At 48.6% G+C, this 22731-nt stretch overlaps 10 protein-coding genes; 6 read left to right on the plus strand and 4 right to left on the minus strand.

The window, feature by feature from the left end:
• The first annotated feature begins 9 nt into the window (after nt 1-9).
• On the plus strand, nt 10-4009 carry CNAG_03553 (hypothetical protein). XM_012195608.1 has 6 exons: nt 10-273; nt 320-409; nt 461-1257; nt 1304-1787; nt 1855-2178; nt 2226-4009. Exons 1-6 carry the CDS (start codon nt 145-147, stop codon nt 3960-3962), a joined length of 3561 nt encoding a protein of 1186 aa, XP_012050998.1. The 5' UTR covers nt 10-144; the 3' UTR covers nt 3963-4009.
• Nucleotides 4010-4258: 249 nt separating this feature from the next.
• Nucleotides 4259-8711, plus strand: CNAG_03554 (coatomer protein complex, subunit alpha (xenin)). XM_012195944.1 has 9 exons: nt 4259-4446; nt 4499-4538; nt 4599-4700; nt 4750-4869; nt 4917-6736; nt 6786-7511; nt 7575-7901; nt 7961-8233; nt 8297-8711. Exons 1-9 carry the CDS (start codon nt 4429-4431, stop codon nt 8537-8539), a joined length of 3669 nt encoding a protein of 1222 aa, XP_012051334.1. The 5' UTR covers nt 4259-4428; the 3' UTR covers nt 8540-8711.
• Nucleotides 8564-10111, minus strand: CNAG_03555 (acylglycerone-phosphate reductase). XM_012195609.1 has 5 exons: nt 10056-10111; nt 9806-10002; nt 9642-9740; nt 9248-9563; nt 8564-9165 (listed from the first exon to the last, which is right to left on the minus strand). The coding sequence occupies exons 2-5, from the start codon at nt 9959-9961 to the stop codon at nt 8825-8827; spliced, it is 912 nt and encodes a 303-aa protein (XP_012050999.1). The 5' UTR covers nt 9962-10002; nt 10056-10111; the 3' UTR covers nt 8564-8824.
• A 234-nt stretch (nt 10112-10345) lies between these two features.
• Nucleotides 10346-13007, plus strand: CNAG_03556 (dimethylaniline monooxygenase). XM_012195610.1 has 6 exons: nt 10346-10563; nt 10619-11243; nt 11305-11854; nt 11925-12162; nt 12226-12370; nt 12433-13007. The coding sequence occupies exons 1-6, from the start codon at nt 10409-10411 to the stop codon at nt 12565-12567; spliced, it is 1848 nt and encodes a 615-aa protein (XP_012051000.1). The 5' UTR covers nt 10346-10408; the 3' UTR covers nt 12568-13007.
• Nucleotides 10761-13619, minus strand: CNAG_03557 (transcription initiation factor TFIIA small subunit). XM_012195945.1 has 9 exons: nt 13400-13619; nt 13237-13324; nt 13024-13172; nt 12448-12939; nt 12207-12365; nt 11910-12147; nt 11403-11845; nt 11181-11330; nt 10761-11118 (listed from the first exon to the last, which is right to left on the minus strand). The coding sequence occupies exons 1-4, from the start codon at nt 13441-13443 to the stop codon at nt 12846-12848; spliced, it is 375 nt and encodes a 124-aa protein (XP_012051335.1). The 5' UTR covers nt 13444-13619; the 3' UTR covers nt 10761-11118; nt 11181-11330; nt 11403-11845; nt 11910-12147; nt 12207-12365; nt 12448-12845.
• A 118-nt stretch (nt 13620-13737) lies between these two features.
• On the plus strand, nt 13738-15104 carry CNAG_03558 (hypothetical protein). XM_012195611.1 has 5 exons: nt 13738-14085; nt 14145-14252; nt 14315-14336; nt 14401-14805; nt 14863-15104. Exons 1-4 carry the CDS (start codon nt 13941-13943, stop codon nt 14567-14569), a joined length of 444 nt encoding a protein of 147 aa, XP_012051001.1. The 5' UTR covers nt 13738-13940; the 3' UTR covers nt 14570-14805; nt 14863-15104.
• CNAG_03559 (allantoate permease) lies at nt 14752-17206 on the minus strand. The gene is made up of 6 exons (XM_012195946.1): nt 16662-17206; nt 16435-16607; nt 16056-16382; nt 15727-15997; nt 15471-15672; nt 14752-15402 (listed from the first exon to the last, which is right to left on the minus strand). The coding sequence occupies exons 1-6, from the start codon at nt 16887-16889 to the stop codon at nt 15377-15379; spliced, it is 1227 nt and encodes a 408-aa protein (XP_012051336.1). The 5' UTR covers nt 16890-17206; the 3' UTR covers nt 14752-15376.
• Nucleotides 17207-17326: 120 nt separating this feature from the next.
• Nucleotides 17327-19638, plus strand: CNAG_03560 (hypothetical protein). The gene is made up of 4 exons (XM_012195947.1): nt 17327-17860; nt 17915-18837; nt 18900-19061; nt 19129-19638. Exons 1-4 carry the CDS (start codon nt 17704-17706, stop codon nt 19504-19506), a joined length of 1620 nt encoding a protein of 539 aa, XP_012051337.1. The 5' UTR covers nt 17327-17703; the 3' UTR covers nt 19507-19638.
• Nucleotides 19157-22375, minus strand: CNAG_03561 (hypothetical protein). XM_012195612.1 has 9 exons: nt 22158-22375; nt 21986-22104; nt 21496-21939; nt 21349-21449; nt 21080-21303; nt 20835-21034; nt 20562-20788; nt 20239-20513; nt 19157-20186 (listed from the first exon to the last, which is right to left on the minus strand). Exons 1-9 carry the CDS (start codon nt 22248-22250, stop codon nt 19683-19685), a joined length of 2187 nt encoding a protein of 728 aa, XP_012051002.1. The 5' UTR covers nt 22251-22375; the 3' UTR covers nt 19157-19682.
• A 226-nt stretch (nt 22376-22601) lies between these two features.
• CNAG_03562 (D-amino-acid oxidase) overlaps nt 22602-22731 on the plus strand; it is a 1832-nt gene continuing 1702 nt past the window's right edge. The window contains exon 1 of the mRNA XM_012195948.1: nt 22602-22731. This exon is cut by the window's right edge and continues 49 nt beyond it. The gene's annotated coding sequence lies outside the window, so the exon portion shown is untranslated.

Consider the following 22731-nt stretch of genomic DNA (forward strand, 5'->3'; position numbering starts at 1 on the left):
ACAATTAGGAGAAAATCATGCTCGGAATGTATTTCATCCCTCATATAAGTGATGACGTTACGACGGAAAGCTGGAGCATCAACATTTCGTTCGTGACATCTTTTGACACTTCCCGTCTATCTTCGATCTCCAAAATAACAGGTAATGTCAAAGAGCAAGCCCAAGGCATCAGAGCCATCTCCCCTTGGAAAGCGAGTGTCCTCGGGCACTCCGCCCACCACTCGCAAGACCAGTCAACCGAACCTCAGTGCTCCATCCACTCCCAAGTTCTACGTAAGTATCGCTGAGAGCCAGAAGGGTCTAGCTGATGAGACAGAAGGACGGTCCCACAACACCGAGATCCACCTCTATCCAGAATGTAAACCAAAAAGTTTCTGCGGCTGCGAACAAGACCGCTGCGGTTGCAAAGGTTGGTCGCGTGTCGTATGAGAACACTGATTTTGACTAACTGTTGCGACAGACGCTGCCAAAAAAGACCGTGACTACGGCAAAGAGATACCCTCGGGGGTTCTTCTCGTTTATCGGCACCATCCCTTTCCTCATCATCCTCTCGCTTGCCTCAACAGTCTTATGTCCTCCTCCTGGCCCTCCATCTGGTTTGAACAGATATGTTCTCTCTCCCCTTGGCTACCCCGAACACCAGTCACATCCTATCCTCTGCTATCCGGCCAATGTTTATCATCGCGAGGTACTCCAGCCTTACATCTATCCTATCCTTGGCAATTTACACACCAAGATCACCACCTCTGCTCCTTATATAGACTATGTTGAACCTACTTCTCGTCAGGCCAAGCAAATAGGCGTCAAGGCCTGGAACGGACCAATCAAGCCTGTTGTCAATCGAATCCGTCGAGGCGTGAGGAGGTTTTATCTCACCTTTATTCAGCCTCACGTCCCCTATTTCAGGGCCAAGTATCATACCTTTGCCGACCCTTACACTGCCCGCATCTCTGCCTTTGCGTCACCGTACGTAGCCAAGGCCAATGTCTACGCCAACCAGACTAGAGACTACATGATAAAGTTTTACAGGTGTGCTGCGAGCCACCCCTTTACTGGACATGCTGGTAGATATGCGCGCAAGGGCTACACGATCTCATCTGAGAAGGGGAACCAGGCTTACCAGTGGAGCAAGCCCCATGCCCTTCGAGCAAGTGTGGAGGCTAAGAGAATTGCCACCCAGGTTCTCGGCCCTAGGGCTGTCAGAGCTTTAGAGATTGGCGCGCAGTACGTCAGCAAGACTTGGAAGCTTTTCAAAGTGTGAGTAGTTAAGTTTCATTTATTGATTGCTGACATTTGCTCAAAGCCACGCCTGCGCACAATACCGAGTCTACCTCGAGCCTCACGTCGGCCCTTACGTCAAAAAGGCTTCGGCTTTCCTCGCTCCCTATTATGCCCTCTACCACAAGCACATCCACACCTCTTACGTCCAGCCAGTGTATCAGGCGGTCTTCCCCCAGGCTCCTGAAAAACCGAAGTCTCTATTGGGCATGTTGGCCGACTGGTTGCCTGTGACCGGTTTGACTGCTGCCGAATCCAGGGGGGGGATGGATGATTATTTTGGCGACGCTGAAAAGTCAAAGCGCGAAGAGGCCAGGGAAAAGACCAAGGTTGTAAAGAGTGAGGCCAAGGCTGAGCCCAAGGTCAAGGCTAAGTCTGAACCCGAAGAGGTGAAAGAAGAAGCTAGAGAGAAACCTTTCGACCGTAAAGAGCTTGACCGCTCTGTCAAGGACCTGAAGGCCAAGGTTAACGAAGAGGGCAAGAAAGGTGAAGCTCAGGTGAAGAAAGAGGTGAATTGAATGACATACTCCTTGATCACGTTGTAGACTCATGCTAAACTATGCTTTCTTTTTCCAGATCCAAGACCTCCAGAGGGATGTGCTCAACCACAAGCTCCCTCAATTTGCCACAAACGTGCGTTCTGAGATTGATCGGGAGATTGAATACGTCCTCAAGGGTCTCGACAAGCTCTACACCCAATCCACCAGCTTGACCAAGGATCAAGTCAAGATGTCCAGCGACACGTCTGACAATAGGGTCAGGAAGACGGTGGAAAAGATTCAGAAGAGGCTGGATTTGCTGAAAGGGAGGGTTTATGATGAGAGAAAGCCTATTGTAAAGAACCAATCTGACAAGTTAGATGCGATTTTGGGTAATGACTACCAAGCCTTGGCGGCCAAGGTGAGCGCCCATACTACTCGCTGTGTCGTAAAATTAACACATAGCAGATGTCCTCTTCTGACAAAACCACTGTCAAGGACTGGGACAAGTACCACGAGGTCCGTAAAGTCGCCGACGGCTGGAAGGAAAAATACGCCAAGATCCCCGAAGATCCCGCCCTGGCCAAACCTTTCGCCGAACTTCGTGTCGAGCTTGATGACATCCACGAGGCTTTCCGAACTCGAATCGGAGTACTTAAGAGGACTGCTTTTGACCGTATCGAAGCCAGGGAAGCTGTTAAGGCCTCTAAGAAGGAAGAGGAGGAGAAGAAAGAGAAGAAGCATGAGTCTGGAAAGGTCAGCATCCTCCCTGTGGCAGGCGAGGCCGGTGCTGCCGCTGCGGGTGTTGCCGGGGCCGCTGGTATTATCGGCAAGGGCAAAGAACAAGTGATGAGCGCTTTGAGTGCTGCTTCCGGTGAAACCACCACCGCCGGTATCGTCGAACAAGCTAAATCCAGCGTCGACTCTATCCTTTCTGTCGCTAGCTCCAATGTCCACGATGCCACTCGAACAGTCATCAAGGCAGCCGGTGGTAATCCTACCCCCGATTCTCCTAGAGAGCACGCTGAGAGCGTTTACAGCGCCGCTAGTGTTGCTGCCAACTCTGTCATCTCTGCAGCTCGCTCGAACCTTCACGAGGTGACTAAGTCAGTTTCCAAGGTTGTCGGCGCTACCCCTTCTCCTGAATCTCCCAAGGAGCACATTCAGAGCGTTTACTCTGCCGCTCAAGAGGGTCTTCAGTCTCTTGCTGGTGCCGCTTCTGCTGTTGTCCATGATGCCGCTGGATCGGTTTCCCTCGCCCTCGGCGCCGCTCCCACTCCCGAGTCTTTGGGTGAGAGTGTCGAGTCTGTGATTGCGGCTGCGAGCTCTGCCGCGCATGATGCCTCTCGAATTGCTGTGAGCGCTGTCGGTGGCACACCCTCTCCCGAATCTCCCGCCGAACACATTGAGTCTGCATATCACGCCGCGACCGACTCTGCCGCTTCAATTGCTTCTGTGATCAGCGAATCGGCGGCGTCCGTCGCTACCTATGCATCCTCTTCCGTTCACTCTGCTACCCGGTCTGCTCTTAGCGCTGCTGGAGCTACGCCTTCCCCCGAATCTGCACAGGAGTATCTTGAGTCTATCGCTGGTGTCGTCAAGCAGGGTGCCGCGTCAGTTTATGATGTTGCGGGTAGCAATATACACGATGCGACTAGGAGTATGGTCAAGGCTGCTGGAGGTACCCCTACCCCCGAGACGCCCGGGGAGTACGCCGAGTCTGTTTATAATGCTGCCAACGAGGGTGTCATCGATGCTGCTGAGGCCGTGGCTGAGCAAGCTTCCCGGCTTGCTGCCCAGATCCAAGAAGCTCTTGGTGCAGTCTCAACCCAAGAGCCTCTGGCTTCTTCCGCATCTAGCTACCTCTCATCCCTCGTTTCTGTCGGTTCTTCCACTGCCGCCGAGGCTCTCGCAACTGGCTCCTCCATCCTCTTATCTTTGCAAGGAGAAGCTTCCTCCTCCATTCACTCCGCTACCCGCTCAGCGTCCTCTCTCCTCGGAGCTACACCTACCCCGGAAACTGCTGGAGAGTATGTTGAAGATGCTAAGGCCCGGGCAGCAAGCGCGAGACAGGCAGCGGAGAGTTTGGTGAGGAAGCATGCGGAGCAGATCAAGAGGGATTTGGAAAAAGATGGAAAAAAGGTAGAGGATTACTCGCATGGCCATGGGCATAAAAAAGGGAAGGGGACCAAAGATGAGCTGTAGCGCATAACAATTGTGAATGAACGTGATTTTATTGCATGTCCTTATTGATCCGTCCGCTTGTGCAATTGTAGACTATCTAACCGCTTGCAGAGTTTTGTCATGACTGAGAATACATGATTCCCGCAAACAATGCAGCATGCAGTAATAAATGCGTGTGTGCGGACGGACGCAGCACGACTAATAATAGTTGAAGAGACCCACTGGGTGTGATCGGAGAATGTCGGAGATAAGCTATGTGGCACTTTGCGCGCTCATCCTTCGCCCACCACGTCACGTCCGACAACAGACAGATTAACCCCAACGTCCCGTAAACTCTATATTCTCTGAACTTATCTCAAAACCGTAAATCAATCAACAGCACGGAGCATAACAGGCCGTCCACACCAATCCACTCCGATTTCCCACTTCTTCTGACTCGCAACACTATTGGAGAACGACCAAGAAGGATTGAGATACTCGGGGCAAGATGCAGATGCTCACAAAGGTCAGTCATACAGCTGAGATCCTAGATTAGATTGGAGCTCACATTTGTATAGTTTGAAAGCAAATCCCCAAGAGTTAAGGGCATCGCCTTCCGTACGTCTGAAGAAGTACAGAGGAGCACGCAGCATGGTCCCGCGCTGACATCTCGTATAGACCCAAAGCAGCCCTTGCTTGCGGCGTCCTTGCATAACGGAACAATCCAGTTATGGAACTACCAAATGGGTACTTTAGTGGACCGATATGATGAGCATGATGGTAAGTGGTTTCATGGGAGAATTCAATGTCAGAATTGACATATGTTTAGGCCCCGTTCGAGGTATCTGTTTCCACCCCACCCAACCCATCTTCTGTTCCGGAGGTGATGACTACAAGATCAAGGTGTGGAACTACAAACAAAGAAAATGCCTCTTTACTCTGACAGGCCGTAAGTGACTTGAACAGTTCTGTGGATGCGACGTTGACGAGTGGTAGATCTCGACTATGTCCGAACCGTTTTCTTCCATCGCGAATACCCTTGGATCATCTCTGCCTCCGACGACCAGACTATCAGAATTTGGAACTGGCAATCTAGGACTTGTATTGCTATCCTTACCGGTCACAACCACTACATTATGTGCGCACAATTTCACCCGTGGGACGATCTCGTCATCTCCGCCTCTATGGACCTTACCGTTCGTGTGTGGGACATCTCCGGTCTTCGCAAGAAAAACCAAGCTTCTCAAGCTCCCATGTCTGCCGAAGAACAAATCGCTCGTGCCAGTCAGGGTCAAGCTGACTTGTTTGGTAACACCGATGCAGTAGTCAAGTATGTCCTGGAGGGTCACGACCGAGGTGTCAACTGGGCTTCTTTCCATCCTACCCTTCCTCTCATCGTCTCCTGTGGTGACGACCGCCAAGTCAAGCTTTGGCGTATGTCCGAAACCAAAGCCTGGGAAGTGGACAGCTGCAGAGGTCATTTCAACAATGTCTCTATGACTATGTTCCACCCCAAGCACGAGTTAATTCTGAGTGCGAGTGAGGACAAGACTATCAGGGCTTGGGATATGACCAAGAGAACAGCCGTCCAGACCTTTAGGCGAGAACATGATAGGTTTTGGGTGTTGACTGCCCACCCTGAGCTCAACTTGTTTGCTGCTGGCCACGACAATGGTCTGATAGTTTTTAAGCTTGAACGAGAGCGTCCTCCCTTCTCCTTGTCTGGTAATCAACTCTTCTACATCAAAGACAAAGTCGTTCGCATGGCCGACATTTCCAGCGGTAACAGCCAAGGCATCTGCTCTGTCCGTAAGTTTGGCTCCCAGTACATTCCTCCTCGAACTCTCAGCTACAACCCGGCTGAGCGAGCTGTTATCGTGACATCTCCTTCTGATAATGGCATCTATGAACTCATCACCCTGCCGAAGTCTACGGCGCCTACTGCTCAGGATGGCAGGGATGTGCCTTCAGACGGTAAGAAGGGTACAGGGTTCTGTGCGCTCTTCGTGGCAAGGAACAGGTTCGCGGTCCTCGACAAGGGTGCCCAGAACATTGAAATCAAAGATCTTTCCAACTCTATCACCAAGACTATCAAGTGCCCTGTCCAAACCTCCGAGATATTTTACGGAGGTACGGCCTCCCTTTTGCTCGCTACTCCTTCTTCTGTGGTCCTTTTCGACATTCAGCAGCAAAAGATTGTTGCCGAAATCAATACCCCTCCTGTTAAGTACATTGTATGGAGCACCGATGGTAACATGGTCGCCCTCTTGAGCAAGCACACAATCACAATTGCCAACAAGTCTCTTTCTCAAAGCGCTCTTATCCACGAGACGATTCGGATCAAGTCTGCCGCATGGGACGACAGCGGCGTGCTCATCTACACCACTTTAAACCACATCAAGTACGCTCTTCCTCAAGGTGATAACGGTATCATCAAGACTCTCGAACAGCCTGTGTATCTCACTCGAGTGAAGGGTTCTGTCGTTCATTGTCTTGATCGTTCGGCCAAGCCGCAGGCTATTAACATCGATCCTGCCGAATACCGATTCAAGCTTGCTCTTACCCGCAAGAACTATGACGAAGTCTTGCATATCATTCGAAACAGCAACCTTGTTGGTCAGAGTATCATTGGTTATCTTCAGAAGAAGGGATATCCCGAGATCGCCCTCCACTTTGTGCAAGATGAGCAGACGAGGTTCGACCTTGCTATTGAATGTGGTAACTTGGCGGTTGCGTTGGAGATGGCTAGGGCTGTTGACAGGCATGATGTCTGGGAGAGGTTGGGTGCCGCAGCGTTGCAGCAGGGCAACCATCAAGTGAGTGTTGGCTTTGCATTACATATCGCGCCGTACTAATACATTACAGATTGTCGAGACCGCATATCAGAAGACTAGGAACTTTGACAAGCTCTCCTTCCTCTACTTGATCACTGGCAACACCCAGAAGCTTAATATGATGCAAGTCATCGCTGGCAAACGAGGCGACAACATGTCTAGGTTCCAAAACTCATTGTATCTCGGTGACGTCCGATCCCGTGTCGCGGTGCTTCGCGAAACTGGCCAGTATCCCCTCGCTTACTACACTGCCAAAACCAACGGTCTTGACGACCTTGCCTTGGAGATTCTTGATGAAGCCGGTTTCACCGAGGATGATCTGCCTCCTCCTCCTCAGAACTCTGGTCACTCTTCCCTCGCGCCCCCTCCCATCATCCTCTCTCAATCTGACTCCAACTGGCCTCTCAAGGACCTTGGTGAGAGCTTTTTTGACCGGGCACTCGCTAACGGTGGTGTCGACGCTTTGCTCGGCGGTGAAGAGAGTGGAGAACAACTGGATGCTTGGGCGGCGGATGTTCCTGTTGAGGAAGACGAAGGAGAGGAGGAAGCTGCTGATGAGGATGAAGGATGGGATCTTGATGCTAACGTCGAAGTGCCTGATGTCGAAGAGGAAGAGTTTGACGGTGAAGACGTTTTGGCCGAGGCGGATTTGAGTCAGGGTGTCGAGCCTGGTGCGAGCGAGGATGAGATTTGGCAAAATAACTCTGCATTGGCTATTGATCATGCTGCTGCCGGTGCTTTCGAATCCGCCATGCTTGTGAGTGGATTGATCTACTTGCAGGACGATGAAATAATGAGCTAATATATTTTTTTTACTTAGTTGCTCAATAAGCAAGTCGGTGTTGTTAACTTTGAACCCCTTAAGCCTTTATTCCTCCAAGCCTATCAACACTCTCATGTTTATGTCCCCGCCAATGCGTCTCTCCCTCCTCTTCGACTCAACGTTCGCCGAAATCCTGAAACCGCTGAACTTCGCGACGCCCTGCCTGCCGTTCCTCTCAACTACAACGAATTGAAGGCGACCGAGGTGGCCGATGCCAACAAGTACTTTGCTAGGGGTAAATTTGTTGAGGCGCTTGCAGCGTTCAAGAGTGTATTGTCAAAACTTTTGCTGTTAGTTGTTGAATCCGAGGAAGATGCTGAGGAGGTGAGTTTACCCTTGGGCGATGACCGCTGTACGCGGTGTACTAATACCACGGATAACAGATCAAGGAGCTTGTCACCTCTTGTCGAGAATACGTCATTGGCCTCACTATGGAAGTTGAACGACGACGTATTGCCGTCCAAGATCCCGAAAACGTCGTTCGAAACCTTGAGCTTGCCGCTTACTTTACTCATTGCGAACTTGCTACCCAACATATCCAGCTAGCATTGCGAAGCGCGATGAAGGTGTTCTCTGATGCGGGTAATACTGCCACTGCTGCCGTGTTTGCTAGGAGGTTGATCGAGACACAGCCTGGACAGGCTGTCCTTACTCAAGTAGGTTTAGCTTTGGTTTGGAGTGTTATATAACGGAGTAGTACATTGACAATGACTCATCAGGCTCGTGCTGTTATCTCACGAGGCCAGCGTAACCCCCGAGACGCTCACGAAATCGCCTACGACCAAAACACACCATTCAATATTTGCGCTGCCACCCACACTCCCATTTACGAGGGCTCACCATATGAGGAAAGCGCATACTCTGGCGCCAAGTACTTGCCAGAGTACAAGGGGACAGTCTGCGTGGTTGATGGGTTGAGCCAAGTAGGTTTGGCCGGAAGCGGGTTGAGAAACACGGTTTAAAATAGTTTTTCGTTTTGTTTTTGTAAGGACTATACATGGGAAAGTAGTAGTGGACGAGAAAAAGCGATGATTGGTTCAGAATCAAAATTGTCTAGATATGATATGGCTTGCATGAAATCTTATGGCTCGGACAATCATCATGTTGACAACCACGAGCCAGAATAAATGATGTACCTGTGTCTTGCGACAGTAGCGAGAGCAGTTTTTTTCTTTGGTATACACTAATTGCCACAGAAATATCAACTTTTGGCAAAACCTGCCCATTCACATTCAGCCAAAAACAATTCAAACACTTTTTTTTGGGTCCGGCTTTGGCACCAGATGAGTATAAAACTGTCTGCCCCAAAACCAATTCTTCAACCCAATAAAATCAAAGATCGCCGCAGCCCAATCAAAGAGCGCACCGTAACTGCCCGCTCTGATAAATCCTGGAGGGTCTACCTTGTCAATGACTTTTGCGATATCTTGTCCAGCGGTATCGGCTTTCATGATGATACTTTCAGCCTTTTGAGAGTCTTTCGTCATGTTGTCGGCGATCGTTGAGAAGTTGGGATAATAGGGCGTTGGGTTTGGGGATTTGGTGTCGAATATCTTTTGGTTAAAGTACATATCCGTGTTGACGGTTCCTATATGAGCGACACAATGAATCAATTAGTGTACTGTTTATCGTGGAGGATTGTCTTGCTAGGGAAAGTTTGATTTGCGCACCGATATGGCAATTGATGACCTGCACACCCAAGGGTTTCATCTCCGACCTTAAAACCTCTGTCATACACTCCAAAGCCGCTTTGCTCATACTATACCCACCCTTCCAAGTAAAACCGGCCTTGGATAGACTACCTATGTTGACGATGACGCTTTGGCGAACCTGATTTGTACCAGGGACAGGCTCGTTGGCGGCTTTGACAAGGAGAGGGGCAAAGCCTTGGATAAGAGCGAGAGCGCCTATGGTGTTGGTTTCCAGGACCTCCCGCAGAGCACGGAGGGAAGTGTCAAGAAGGGGGCAAAGGGTATCAATGCCTGCCTAGTATGTTAAAAAGCCGGAAAAGGGAATGGACCACGGTAAATTTGAGGACTTCTGTGACAGCTTAAACAAACGTACAGTGTCAACGAGGACATCAAGGCGGCCACCCGTTCTCTCGGAAACAGACTTTACTACTTGTGCAACGTTTTGCTCATCGGTGACATCGAGGACCATTGGCTTTTCACGATGGCATGTCGTCAGTCAAGGAACTCTTGCCGCGAAGAAACTAGCCAGAAACTCGCCTCGCACTTGCCTTGAAGATGTCCCAAACTTTCAGAGGTCTTGGCCGAAGCGAATACAAGGTATCCTTTACTAGCCAAGGCAGCCGCTACCTGGGCTGCTATTCCTCTAGGTGAAGAGCAGCCCGTTATGAACGCAGACCGCTGAGTGATTGACATGATAGAGTGATGCTGTCACTTGTTGGGAAGAAGTTAAGTCTCTGAAAAAGTCAGAATGCGATTTCCAACTTCCGTTTTCGTACATCTTATATACATTATTGCCATCATCGAGGACTTGAAATGGCGTCTATATATGACGTGTGAAGAAAAAGTATGCATACTGCATGCACCAAAACAGAAGATCACCACAACCAACGACTCCACTTAGTTTACCGTCTTCAGACCGTCCGTCCCATCATCGATCGCTCTTCGTATAAATCTCGGGGTAAATAGTCGATGGAGACACGTCATAACTTTCTGTATACACGGACTTCGCCCCTGTTACCTCCGCCGGTTATTAATTAACCTTAGCGCGAAAGAGAACCGACGGTCATAGAGATCATGGGCCCTTCAGCCGTCTTTAGTCGTTAAAGGATAGATATTCTCATCCAATATTTCAATATTCCCATGACCTTGCCTCGGCAAATATCCACCCTCGTTGTAGGAGGCGGTCCGGCAGGCATCGTCTCCCTTAAGTATACTGTCGAGTATGGTGAAGCGTGGTCCGAGGGCGAGGAACCGTTGCTCATAGAGATGGAGCCTGAGATTGGGGGAACTTTCAGGTATGCTTCTATCCTTGCGAGATACTTCAACTGATGGACTCTTCGTCGTATCTAGATGGAGAGGCTATCAAAATGCCGAGCTGGTAAGCTCAAAGCAGTTAACTTGTTTCTCCGACTTCCGATACTCTCTGGACTCTCCTGATCACCCTTCGTTGCCCAACTTTGTGGAGTATCTCAACCGTTACGTCGACCACTTTGACTTGAGGCATCTGATACGTACATCCATCAAGCTGGTTTCCCTGGAGTACGCTTCATCAGATAGTAAAGATCTCTATAAACATCGGGCCATTATCCAGCCACTCAATGATAACGGGCTCCCCCAAGGTGATCCCCTCATCATCCTTGCCAAAAGGGTCCTTATCACCACCGGTCTACACGTCACTCCCAACATCCCCCTTATCCCTGGGCTCAACTCGACGCCTTGTATCCCTGATCCACCAAAATGGATCCATTCTTCCGCCTACAAGTCTCGCGACCAGTTGAAGGACAAGAAAGTGCTAGTATTGGGATGTGGGGAGACTGGGATGGATGTAGGGTACGAAGCAATCATGGCACCTGCAAAGAGGGTATGGTTAGGTGTCCGAACTGGATTTTTGTCCTTTCCTAAGGTACTCAACAATTTCCGCATATTGGGCACTACATTTGACGGAAAACTTCCCATTGATGGTCTTATAACAAACGCGAGTCTTTCCATCTTTTTTCAAGAGACCTACATACAGTACACTAACTTCACAACAATAGCTCTTTGAGACTGCTTATGTTCATCCCTGGGTGGCAGCATCTCATATCAGATGGTTCATCTCCGACCTAGTCATTAAACGTGTTTTATGGGTACTCACAGGTACTATGGCCGGGTGTAACCAGTGGGCTGGGGAGCTTCCCCCTGACAGACAAGGACGCGCATACGTCTTTCTCAATAAATCTGCGAAAGCGGTTCAATTTATCAATCGACCGTTTTACTCCCTTTCCCCTATCCATCGCTGGATCGCGCACTATATCGACCCTCCCCCACCGCCTGGTGATCCCAAAATTGACATCGTCCCCTTCCCACACGGGTTTGACTCTGAAGGGAGGGCGATCTTTCCGGCCCCGCCTGAACATAGGAGAAAAGAGACCGCGTGGAAAGACGAGTGTAAACCCGATTTGGTGATATTGTGTACTGGATATAGACAGGATTGGAGTTGGTTGGGTGAAGGCTATCCACGAGGTCCCGAGGATTGCGAAATCAGAGGGATCACCAGTACGAAAGATCTAAGCATCGCGTTTATCGGATTTGTTAGACCTGGTGTCGGTGCGTTATAATCCTTCCTCTTCCAAACGTAGTAAAAAAAAGGTTGAACATTTACCCAATACCACTGCAGGTGCTATCCCGCCCATAGCAGAAATGCAAGCCCAGCTCTTTACACTTCTCACTGAAAAACGTATCCCAATCCCTGTCTCACCAGAGACATATCATCTCCTCCACTCGCCCACTTCGCGTATCCAATACGGCGTCGATTATTCTACCTACATGTCAACCCTAGCAAAAGATATTGGTTCCGCTCCGGGGCTGTTGAGGTTATGGTGGGAATACGGGTTGTTTGTCTTGTTTGTATACTGGTGAATTGATTAACTTTTCTACTTGGTAAGACGGAAGAACTGACAGTTGAATTTTGGCGGTAGTTTCGGAGCAGCGTTTCCCACGTTCTACAGGCTTACAGGACCTTTCAAGATCGCCAAGGCAAGGGAGATTGTAGAGACGGAGCTTTGGGATACGATCAAGAGACGAGGTGTGATTGGGAATATATTCATGGGTGTCATTCCTATGGTGAGCAAAATTATCAAAATTGTACTTTTTTCGGGCTCGGAAAGGCTAATTGAAGTCGTTAGGTATTCTACGCCTACCTAAATTTGGGGGCGTATATTCTTGAGTTTGTCTGGAAGGTCGTGACTCCCATTTTTGACTTGCCCGCATCGCCTTTGGAACTCTTCCAAGAAAAATCAACCACCATCAAATCAATATGAGCCTTTTGAGTGTTGGGCTGTTTAGATGTCGGCGGCGTCCGTCGGAATGGTAGCTAACATAAAAAATCAACAAAAGAATCAAATGACTGACTGAAGAATCGAAGCAAAATAATGTATCGCAATGATCAGAAGTTGCAGTTGTCCTGGCTTCTGATATCTAATGATACATACAAATCAAATTGTGCACAAGCAATACAGCCATCTCTGCTTTCCCATAGATCCTTCGTGCCCTACGACAAAACCTCACGACCCTCGGTCCCTCAACCCCTCGACCATTATTATTCTCTTGCACCTCCGGCTTTCTTGCCATCTGCTGCATCGCCGCTCTTGCACGCCACTATCTTGATCTTGGATCCGGTGACCATTTCAGATCTAAATTTACAAAATATGAGCATGAATGCCTTCAGATATTTGGCGTGTTGAAAAAAGGGGGAGAGAGGCAAGTTGAACACTTACCCGGCGCCAACGCCTTCCATTTTAAATTGAGGATCCTTTACAACGAATGTCCACACATCATCACATAATCTATAAGTTGAAAGATGGCCCTTGATAGTGGTCTTGTTCTTAACGCCTTTTTGAAGGCATTCAGTCAGGGATTTGTCAAACTAATGGAAAACCGTTTCAGTCAATGCGCCGAACATTGAGGGACAAAACACATTGAGGACGAACTTGTTGAAGCACCCGCATAGCCAGCTGGGGTGGAATATCGCCCTGTGTGATCAATTCATCAAGCGCATCCGTAAGAGCCGTCCCGATACTGTATGATCCAACAGGAAATAATTAGTCCCAATACAGTAATATGAGGGATAAGTTATAGGGGAACTGGACATGCCTGGATCCTCGGTAGAACTCGTAATATGTCTGACCAGCTGACATTATCAGATGCGCTTTTGTTTATAAGATGGTAGAGCTGTAAGTGAACGGTACAGCAGCTGTTTGAGGAATGCTGTTGCAATTGCAGAATCGAAGCAACATGAAGTGCAGTTGCAAATGGAGATGCTGATTAGCCGCCGCCCACGCAGCACTCCGGAGGACGGACAGTCCGAAGACGCAGGAGCGGCAAGGGCAATAAACCAACTGCCAGCCTATTAACCGGGGCTTTTATAGATCTCTGTTAGGCATGCTCAAAATCATTTGATATTACGTCACAAGTTTCCGCCACGTATATTCGGTCATTTCCGAAAGGGATTTCTTCTCACCGATCATCAGAAGAAGGCTTGAGAAGACTGTCAAAACGTCCAATTAACATTGGCGCGAAGAAACGAGTAGGATCTGATTTTGCATCTTTCTTATGTCTGCATTGTTAAGAGCCGGTACGGACTCCTCAAGCATTATTTGTTCTTAAGTCAGCATATCAACTTATTACAACCAATATGGCATTCACAACAACGGAAGCTGTCGTGACATACCTTTTCGCTCGACCGACATTACCACCTCTTGAACCTGGCTCAGTGGTGTATGACAGGAACCTAGTGAAGTCAATTGAAGGATTAGATGTGCATAAATATGTCAAAGCTGGTCAGTCTATCTTATTTCCTACCTGACTTGGGTAAAGAAATGTGACAAAACATGTGTAGCACTTCATCTTGTGAACGATGATATAAATCGTTGCCACCTGATAGCTCAGGATCATGAAGGTGATCCCACAGCAGATTTATTACATGCGACTCTCCACAGACGCGAAGGTAAGGTTTTCGAAGCGTTTCAAATCGCATAACGCACATGAACTGATAATAGTATTCCTAAGGTGATTACTGGAACTCCAAATAGTACGTCTTTGGTTTGAAGAAGCGCTGCGACAGAATTTCATCTGATTTGAGCACATCGTTACAGCTGGTACTCTCACGTCAGGTCCCATCCCCTTGTCCCAGATCCTTCAGATGCGAAAGCTTTCGTGGATGCATGCGCCAAAGCCAAGCCTGGGAATGATGCCAAAATGAGGGAAAGACAATGGAGTGAGCTGAAGAGACTTGTTGAGTGGACGTTGGAAAACTGTCACTGAGATGAGGGAGTAGAGGAAAGAGGGCAAAGGTAACCGTGCGCTACCTCCGCTTTGCTTAAAAAGTATAACAAGATTACAAGTACTGATCCATCCGGTCAGGCGAATGGATGTTTTTATTTTTATTTTTATGTAGCGCAGTGGGGCTACCAGGCCATCAGTTCAGATCTCTCAATAGAGGAATGCTGTGGATGAATGAGTCTCCTTCTCTATCATTGTCTGCTTTCTCATCTACAAGAGCAAGTAACAGGTCACAAACTGGGTAATTTGTCTAAAACTGACTCCAGTAAGAGAAGAGCAATGTTCACCGTCACTGATTAGCCTACGAGTACTACACTTGTTCTACAACCATAATACCGGACTAGTACATATATCTAGGTAAAACACCTCTAAGGAAAACTGTCAAACACAACCTGGGAAAACAACTTTTGATGTTCAAAAAACGAATTACGCCCATTAAAGGGCATACCTAAACGACAAATTCTCCACATCTGACCTGTCCGAAAAGTCCCCCTTATCAGTTTCCACCCCTTCCCCCATTTCCGCTTGCAATCTATCCCTCCTCTTATTCTCGTACACATAATAATACCTCAGACTAAACCCCATGGGAATCGTAGCTGCAAAACAGACCATACAAGCGAGCATTCCACTACGGTATGGTGGGGATTCGGTCGATTTCCAGAAAAATTGACCGGCGACGTTACCGAGGGCGTAGGCAATGAAGACCATGGCACCCACGACGACTCGTTTGGTGTATCCGACGACATTGGCGCCCGGGGCAGCGAAGCAGATACCGAGGGAAGCGACATATTATCCAAGGATGTAGTAACCAAACACTATGAAAGTTTGAACGTATCAATTTACGAACTATTTGACGGCAAGAGGAGCGGAAGAAGGGACTTACAAAGAGCACCGCTGTTACGCGTCTTATACTGGATGATAACACCGACCAAACTGGGGAGCATGTACGCCATGAGGACGTAGAGTCGGGCGTTGGGGACCTTTCGAGCGATGATAGCGCCAGAGAGGGGGAAGACAACCTGCATGGCAGCTTGGGGGAGACCCATAAGGATGGTCTGGAAAGAGGTGTATCCGTATGATTGAAGCTATACTCAATGATTAGAATCAATATGGAAAGAGGAACAGAAAGAGATGCCCACAATCAAATGAAGGAAATTGCCAATACCCCCGTTAGGTAAACTGAGAGACATGACGATGAAAAAATACGACCACCCTTGTGGGCAAATCCAAGGACAAAGTGCTTCCTTGACTTGGTACCACTTGATTATTTTGCTGCCCAAGGATGATCTGTTGGTTCGTACACGCTCTAACGCTACACGTTTCTCATGGGCGTTAAGTACCTTGCATGTTTGGGGGTTTTCAGGGCAGAGAAAGAGAAAGAGTGTTCCAAAAATGACGGTGATGCCACCACTATACTCCAAAGCTTAATCTCGTATCACTACGTGATGCATGGGGAAGGGGGACGTACTTGAAGATGAAGATCCAAGCCCAGTTGGGAACGTTGTCTACATGAATATGTCCCATCCCAAAACTAACCAAAGCACCAATGAAAGATCCTAATCCATTACAGCAGTACCACAAACCGACTCGTAAAGGCTGTTCCTCGCGCTTGTAGAATCGACTGATGAGAAGGACGAAACCGGGAGTAACGAGGGCTTCGGAGCAGCCTAACAGAGTACGGATAGCAGCGGCTCCCCCGAAGGAACGAGGGGCAGCCAAGCACATCAGGAGACCGCCCCATATGACGATTGATGTTCCCATGATTTTGGAGAGAGGAAGACGTTGCAGGATGTATCTGTACATGTGTCAGCAATATAAAGTGAAGTGAGGTTAAGGGAGAAACTTGCGATCCAGGAAATTCAAAGAACAGGTAACCAAGGAAGAAACAACTTCCCAACCAAGAATATTGGGTCCCCACGAGGTCGAGATCTGTGCGAAAAGAAAAAACGGCAGCATAGCTCATAGCACTTCGGTCAATGTATTGTAAGGTGTAGGCAATCATGGTGAGAGGCAATAATAACTACAAAGATTCTTATCAGCCATGTCATCTAGCAATAAGGCCCTAATAACTCACATTGTCCAACTTCCGAAGAACTCTTCTGTTGTCCTCGGGCTTGACATCGATGATAGGCAAGTCCTTAAAAGAGACCCCTTCACCCCTTCCTAAGTCGTCAAGCACACGAGAATGCGCAGATTCTACTCTTTCTAAACTCCCAATCTTCTCCTGTTCCTCGAGGTCTGATACAGTCACCTCTTGGGATCCCATAGAGTATACCTTGTTTTCAGTTATTGACGCGCCCATAATGAATGTTGTGATATACTCTGGCTCTGGTTTACTTGTGCTGGGGAAGCGACATGTGCGAATGGGGGAAGGCGGGCGCAATCTATATAAACATGACGCTTGGGGATGAAGCCTATCAGCTGATAAGCGATTATCGATGGCGGAATAGGTCCGGAGGAGGGAAAACAACGAAGGAATGGGATGAGAGAATTGCAGAGTAAATGGTTGGGCGGCTGGACAAGAAGACGCCGAGTTGAGTAGTCAAGATGGATGCTTAAGGCTTCTTAGCGTGGAAACACACGATAAGCACAGATATAAGCCCCCAATCCCGGACCGCACGTAGTTTGTTGCCCCACAGGGGGCAGCCCAAAAAAGTAGAATTTGGCCCGGATATTTCTCCGTGGCCAGCACCTCCACCAGTCTCTGGCCTGATTTCGATGTTTATAATAGCAGCAGTTGTTTCCACGCATCTAAAAGATGTTCAATGTCAGCCTCAGGAGACGTCCGTCTACCAGTCTCGGGTTCTCACACCAACGTATCGGCGATATATATCGGACGTCGAAGTCGAGAAGTATGACCTTATTTTGACACTTTGCGATCGGTATTCTATCAAGAACAGCCTGTTGACCACCTCTGACAAGACGTGATTAGGGCATCGGTGTCTTTTCGGGCGTATCCATATTTGGAAGACCGATCTGGTTTTCATTCGTTGCCTTGATGGTCACCATTTGGGACTTGATTGCTATTTGCGATATATGACCTTCCTTCTAGTCTTCTTCCTTTTGCCTCCCACTTCATAAACTCATACATCCGAGCGCAAGCTACTATATTAACCATGCCCATTGCTAACCTTCCCCCTACGACAGACATCGGTCCCAATGACATGACTGGCGATCAGCTCGCCCTTCCTACTTCTGAGAGAGTATCCACCATCACAAAGCATGGGGAAATCACAGGCGGGCGTGTGAAGGATGGCTGCCAGGTTTTTCTCAGTAAGTCCTAATAGACCTTAATCCTTAGGTTTCAGATGTTAATCACTCATGCAGATGTGCCTTATGGTGTCGATGTTCCTCGATGGACCGACCCCCAGTCCTTACCTGGAGGCTACAAGTACTCTGGAAAGCCCTTCACAGTCGATGGCAAGTACTGCGCCCAGCCCGAACGGACCTACCGTCAGACCAACTCTATCCGCGACCGTCTAGGTCTTGGTAAGCCTACAGAGAACCCCTTCTTCGCCGACATCTACATCCCATCCGATTATCCCCTCTCATCCCCCGGCGAAAGGCCCCTTCTACCTGTGAGAGTCTTCATCCATGGTGGTTTCTTGCAGTATGGCAGCACTTCTGGCCAGAACTACAACCAGCAATTCTTTGCCGCTGAGCACTACAACGAAGTTCGAGTCCTTCTTGGGCACCGAGTCTCCATCTTGGGTTTCTTGGGATGCGAAACACCTAAGGTTCCTGGTAACTTTGGTTTCAAAGACTGCTGGCTTGGTCTTGAGTGGGTCAAGGAGAATATTGATTCCTTTGGTGGTGATCCCAACCAGATCCATCTTAGTGGACTGAGCGGCGGCGGTCATGTTGTCCACCAACTGGTCCACCAAGCCGCTAGACTCGCACCTAAACCTGCACCCTTTATCACCGCGCACCTCCAATCTAACGCGATCCTCGCCGACCCACTCATCCCTGCCGCGCGTGACGCCCAGTTCACCGCCTTCTGCGAAACTGTCGGTATCGACCCTTCTATCCCAAATGTCCTTGAAGAACTCCGCGACACTAGCAAATTCTCGACAGACAAGATTATCGCGGCAGTTCAACATATGGGTGAGCTGTGTACTTTCCGTGGCATAGTGGGTGATGATGGATGGGTAAGGGCGGATGAGATGGAGTTCCAGAAAAATGGAGGTTTGGCAAAGGGCTTGAGGGAAGCTGGTGTTCAGTGTATTGTCGTGGGGGACGTAAGGGATGAAGTAGGTCAACCTCTTGATTACGTTTTCAAAGTACGCAGCAGTAATGATTAAACTTTTTATAGGACTTTTTCTATCGAGGAGTACATCCCTGCAAGAAATACGATGATTTGGTGCCCCATATCGCGAGATATTATCCTTACGATCAGTCCCAACAGTTCCTGGCATCTTACCATCCCATCCCGAAGGACTCTTCTCCTACCGAACTCGACGATCGGTTAGGCCGTGTAAATCAACTTGCTTTTTGTTCATCATCTATCAAACCCAGACTGACTCCTGATTTTCGTTTCATAGGTTCTCGCAGACGGTCAGGTTCACCTCCCCGTCCGGCTTCTGGCCAAAGACCTAGCAACGTATTCTTTCCCCGCCGTCCGGTACGCTATCGAGTCTGTTCCTGTCGCTTACGGAACAAATGGCAAAACATCCCATGGTACCGATCTGGCAATTCATCAATTGCGTTTGTCGATGATGACTCCGGAAGAGACGTCGGCGGCTCTCAAATTTAACAAGATTCTTTGGGATGAGGTGGCGAAGGCGGTTAAAGGTGATAGAAATTCAAAACGGAGGGAGGACGAGGAGATGTTGGTGCTTGGTAAGGATGGGGCGACGGCGTGGAAAGCTGATTGGAGATGGCCCCAGTTGAAGGCAGCGGAGAAGGTGTTTAGGCCTTAATGTTCGTTGTTATGGTTATCCTCGTTGTAATCAGCTTAAAATATGAATAAATTTTTCCAATGGTAATTTATCGCTGCCAGATCAATAATCCAAGGATATATCCGTACAACTATGTACTACGTTTTACACAAGACAACTTCCTGAATAGTAGAGAAGAAATTTTTTTAAGTACAACGTCAAAATCCCCCATTGCCTGGCATAGCTCCAAATTGTCCTCTCCCATACGACAATCCTGCGGCTTGTGGATGCGGCATATGCATTTGCTGAGGTTGTTCTTGACCGGCCTCCCCCTCATTCAGCCACTCTATGCCCGATCCCTCCATCCACGGGAAATCAGCCATCAAGAAATCCAGCTCATTACCCAAGGCGTTGGTCAACGCTGTATTAAGCGACGTCGTGCCGGAACTCATGTTTTGTAGTATGGGATCAATGGCCGTCTGCCCATTAGCCGGCTTGAGCATATCGCTGCCCGAGGTGAAGGATGAAGCGGATCCGAGGTTCTGGGGGGGAGGTCGAGGGAGGTATTGGCCGAGCCGTCGAAGGTAGTATGCGTGAAGAGCGGGGGAATCATGGGGATAGGCGGAAGCTCCTTCAAGGGCATCGGCAGTTTTGCGTATAAGGCGACGACAGTGTTCGATTTCGACGGTTTCGAATTTATAAGGGTGTTGTCCACGACACAGCTGGAGTTCAGTTAAGCGATAGCTTTTAATGATATAACCATCTTCAACTTACAGTAGACAAAAGTGTAGCCGCATACAGAGCAAAATGCAAAAATGTATCCGACGCAAACGTCAACTGTTGTCTATCAAGTCCTTCAAACCGTACCAATACTGTGGTAGCCGCATTCAAACAATGGTGAAAAGCGGGTATTGAGCTAGGTGCACCGAAGTCGAGCTGGTCTTCGGGTGGCAATCGGAGTGTCTGATTCACGATGAGAAGGTTGAGGTTGAGACGTAAAGCAGACGTCCATATACGAGGTTTGTTAACGTGACTCGATGTTCCGCCCACTGCAACGTTGTCAGCTATGATTTCAAATCGGTCAAATTGTGACTCACCATCAATGATATCCCTAATCCAAGCTTCAGAAGTGACATCCCAGTCTTGATTCATTGTCCTTGTCAAAAGAGACAGAGATAGAGCGCTTCTGTATGTCGGTTCATCAGGCCCTGATCCAACTAGCAAATCGCGATAATGCAAATATTTGCGTCGCAACTCCGTCGAACAGACTAATTGGGAGTCTCGAAGAAGAGTTTCAGGACGGCTTCGTTTAAGCCAGTGATGGCTGCTGAATGTTAGCAATTATCTCGCCGATCTATAGGAAAGCTCACGCCGTAGCCACGAGAGGATCACTTTGCAGTATCAACATCGGTTGTCGGAACTGCATGTTAAAGATGGAGTTGACAAAGAACAAACATAACCAAACTCGTTGCCTTGATCTCAAGCATTGCAATTCTTTATCGGTCATCCGATCACTTTCAGACTTGGATGGAATTCTACCCAAGTTGAGCTCCTTACCCATCAAAATGGCCTGTAGATTGTCAGCCAAGAATTGCAGATAGCAAAGGTGACCCACTCTGCTGACATAATATCCGGCTTTATCATCATCTGGCTCTTTATGCAGAGATAGAATGACCATCGCCCGGACGGTATTGATATCCGCGACAGCCTCTGCGAATGACCAAGTCAGGTGGTCTCTAGCGAGAATAAGTATTTGTTGATGAACTGATTGAGCTGATTCCGGGGACACTGTCTGGCCGCTGGGGGATACAGAGGAAAGATAACGAGACATGATGCAGACTAAGCTGTCTCAGCATGATCTTGTCCAATGTAAAACTGACTCACGAATCGCAGTATACAAAAAAGGGGACGACTCTCTGACATAGTTGTGCGTGTGAAAACTAGGGTCTAACATAGGGAGAGAGGTGTTCATGTGCGTCAAGTACCTAAACAGGGTCAGCCCAGGTTACCGCCTCAGAAAGACCAGCATACAGATGAAACAAAGCTCTCCCCTCCTCTTCTGTCACAAATCCAGCCCTTATGGGATCATCCACAAGGTCTGACCCTTTTTGAACAGCAACTCTCGACCTTTTTCTAGAGCTCTCGCCATCCACCTCTTCATCCAATAGCTCGTCTCGAGATACCTCCTCATCCACAGAACCATCATCATCCGGCTCTTCACCGAGCATGTGCCGCAAAGACATCTGATGGCCATGCCGGTGATACGTTTCATGGTCACTCTCATGCCACCCTGACTGTTTCTTGGGACCGATGAGCTCAGCTGGCTCGGTCGATATAAAAGGGAATCGTGGGTCACCAAAGGAATGTGGTAAACTTTGAGGGGGTGCCCGGTCTCTTGTCGATATGTATTCTCCTCGTGACGATCCTTCTCCATTCGATCCTTGATCTATTAGACCGCCATTCAACAACGGCATCCTTTTTTGTTTATCAGTCCTGCGTCCGATAACGAGACGCGACTTACGGATGCTTGCGTTTTCTTCCACGATTGTGCTTCTGAAATTCACAGGTCAGACTCATACGCTCACATCTTGAGCATGGATAAAGATGATTCGGGTCATCTGGTCGTGGATTGCATCGGATCTTGATAAGGCGAGTTAGCTCGGCATATTGACTGACGACAAGCATACACACACCTTGTGACGGCGACACTCTGTGCAGGCTTCTCTGCCTCTCTCAACCTTGGAAGATTTGCGCTTTATTTCTGGGCTGTCGCCTTCTGGCTGCATCGGTGCGAGATGGGTGTGAGAAAAGAAAAGAACAACAAAGATGAGGGGCGAATCAGAACGTTATCGAAGGCTCGCGTATGCACTCCCCGCGGGAAGACCAGATCCCGATTGCAAGTGAAACACACCGTGGGACCAATTGAAGAAAAGGCATAATACATCTGTAAGACATTCGGCTTTCTATGTTGAGATGCACAGTTTTTACTTCATTCCAAGGGCCAGTTGGGCATAAGAGATGTATGACCTTTAATACATGTATGACGTCTCGTTTAACTCGCAAACCCCTATCTGGCTCGGTACAAGTCTTACGCATGTCGGATATGCTCATCGGCTACTTAAAGCTCGGAATCGCCGAACACTGCTTGAATGTTTCCTCTCGGCGCATGGAAAGACCGGAGTTTTCATATATTAAACAGCTCTTGACACATTTTGGCAACACCTATTTTTGATAGCCCGACTCACCCAAACCTCCCGTCTACCGTCG

The sequence above is a fragment of the Cryptococcus neoformans genome, chromosome 8 (genome assembly GCF_000149245.1).
Source record: "Cryptococcus neoformans var. grubii H99 chromosome 8, complete sequence".
Lineage (NCBI taxonomy): Eukaryota > Fungi > Basidiomycota > Tremellomycetes > Tremellales > Cryptococcaceae > Cryptococcus > Cryptococcus neoformans.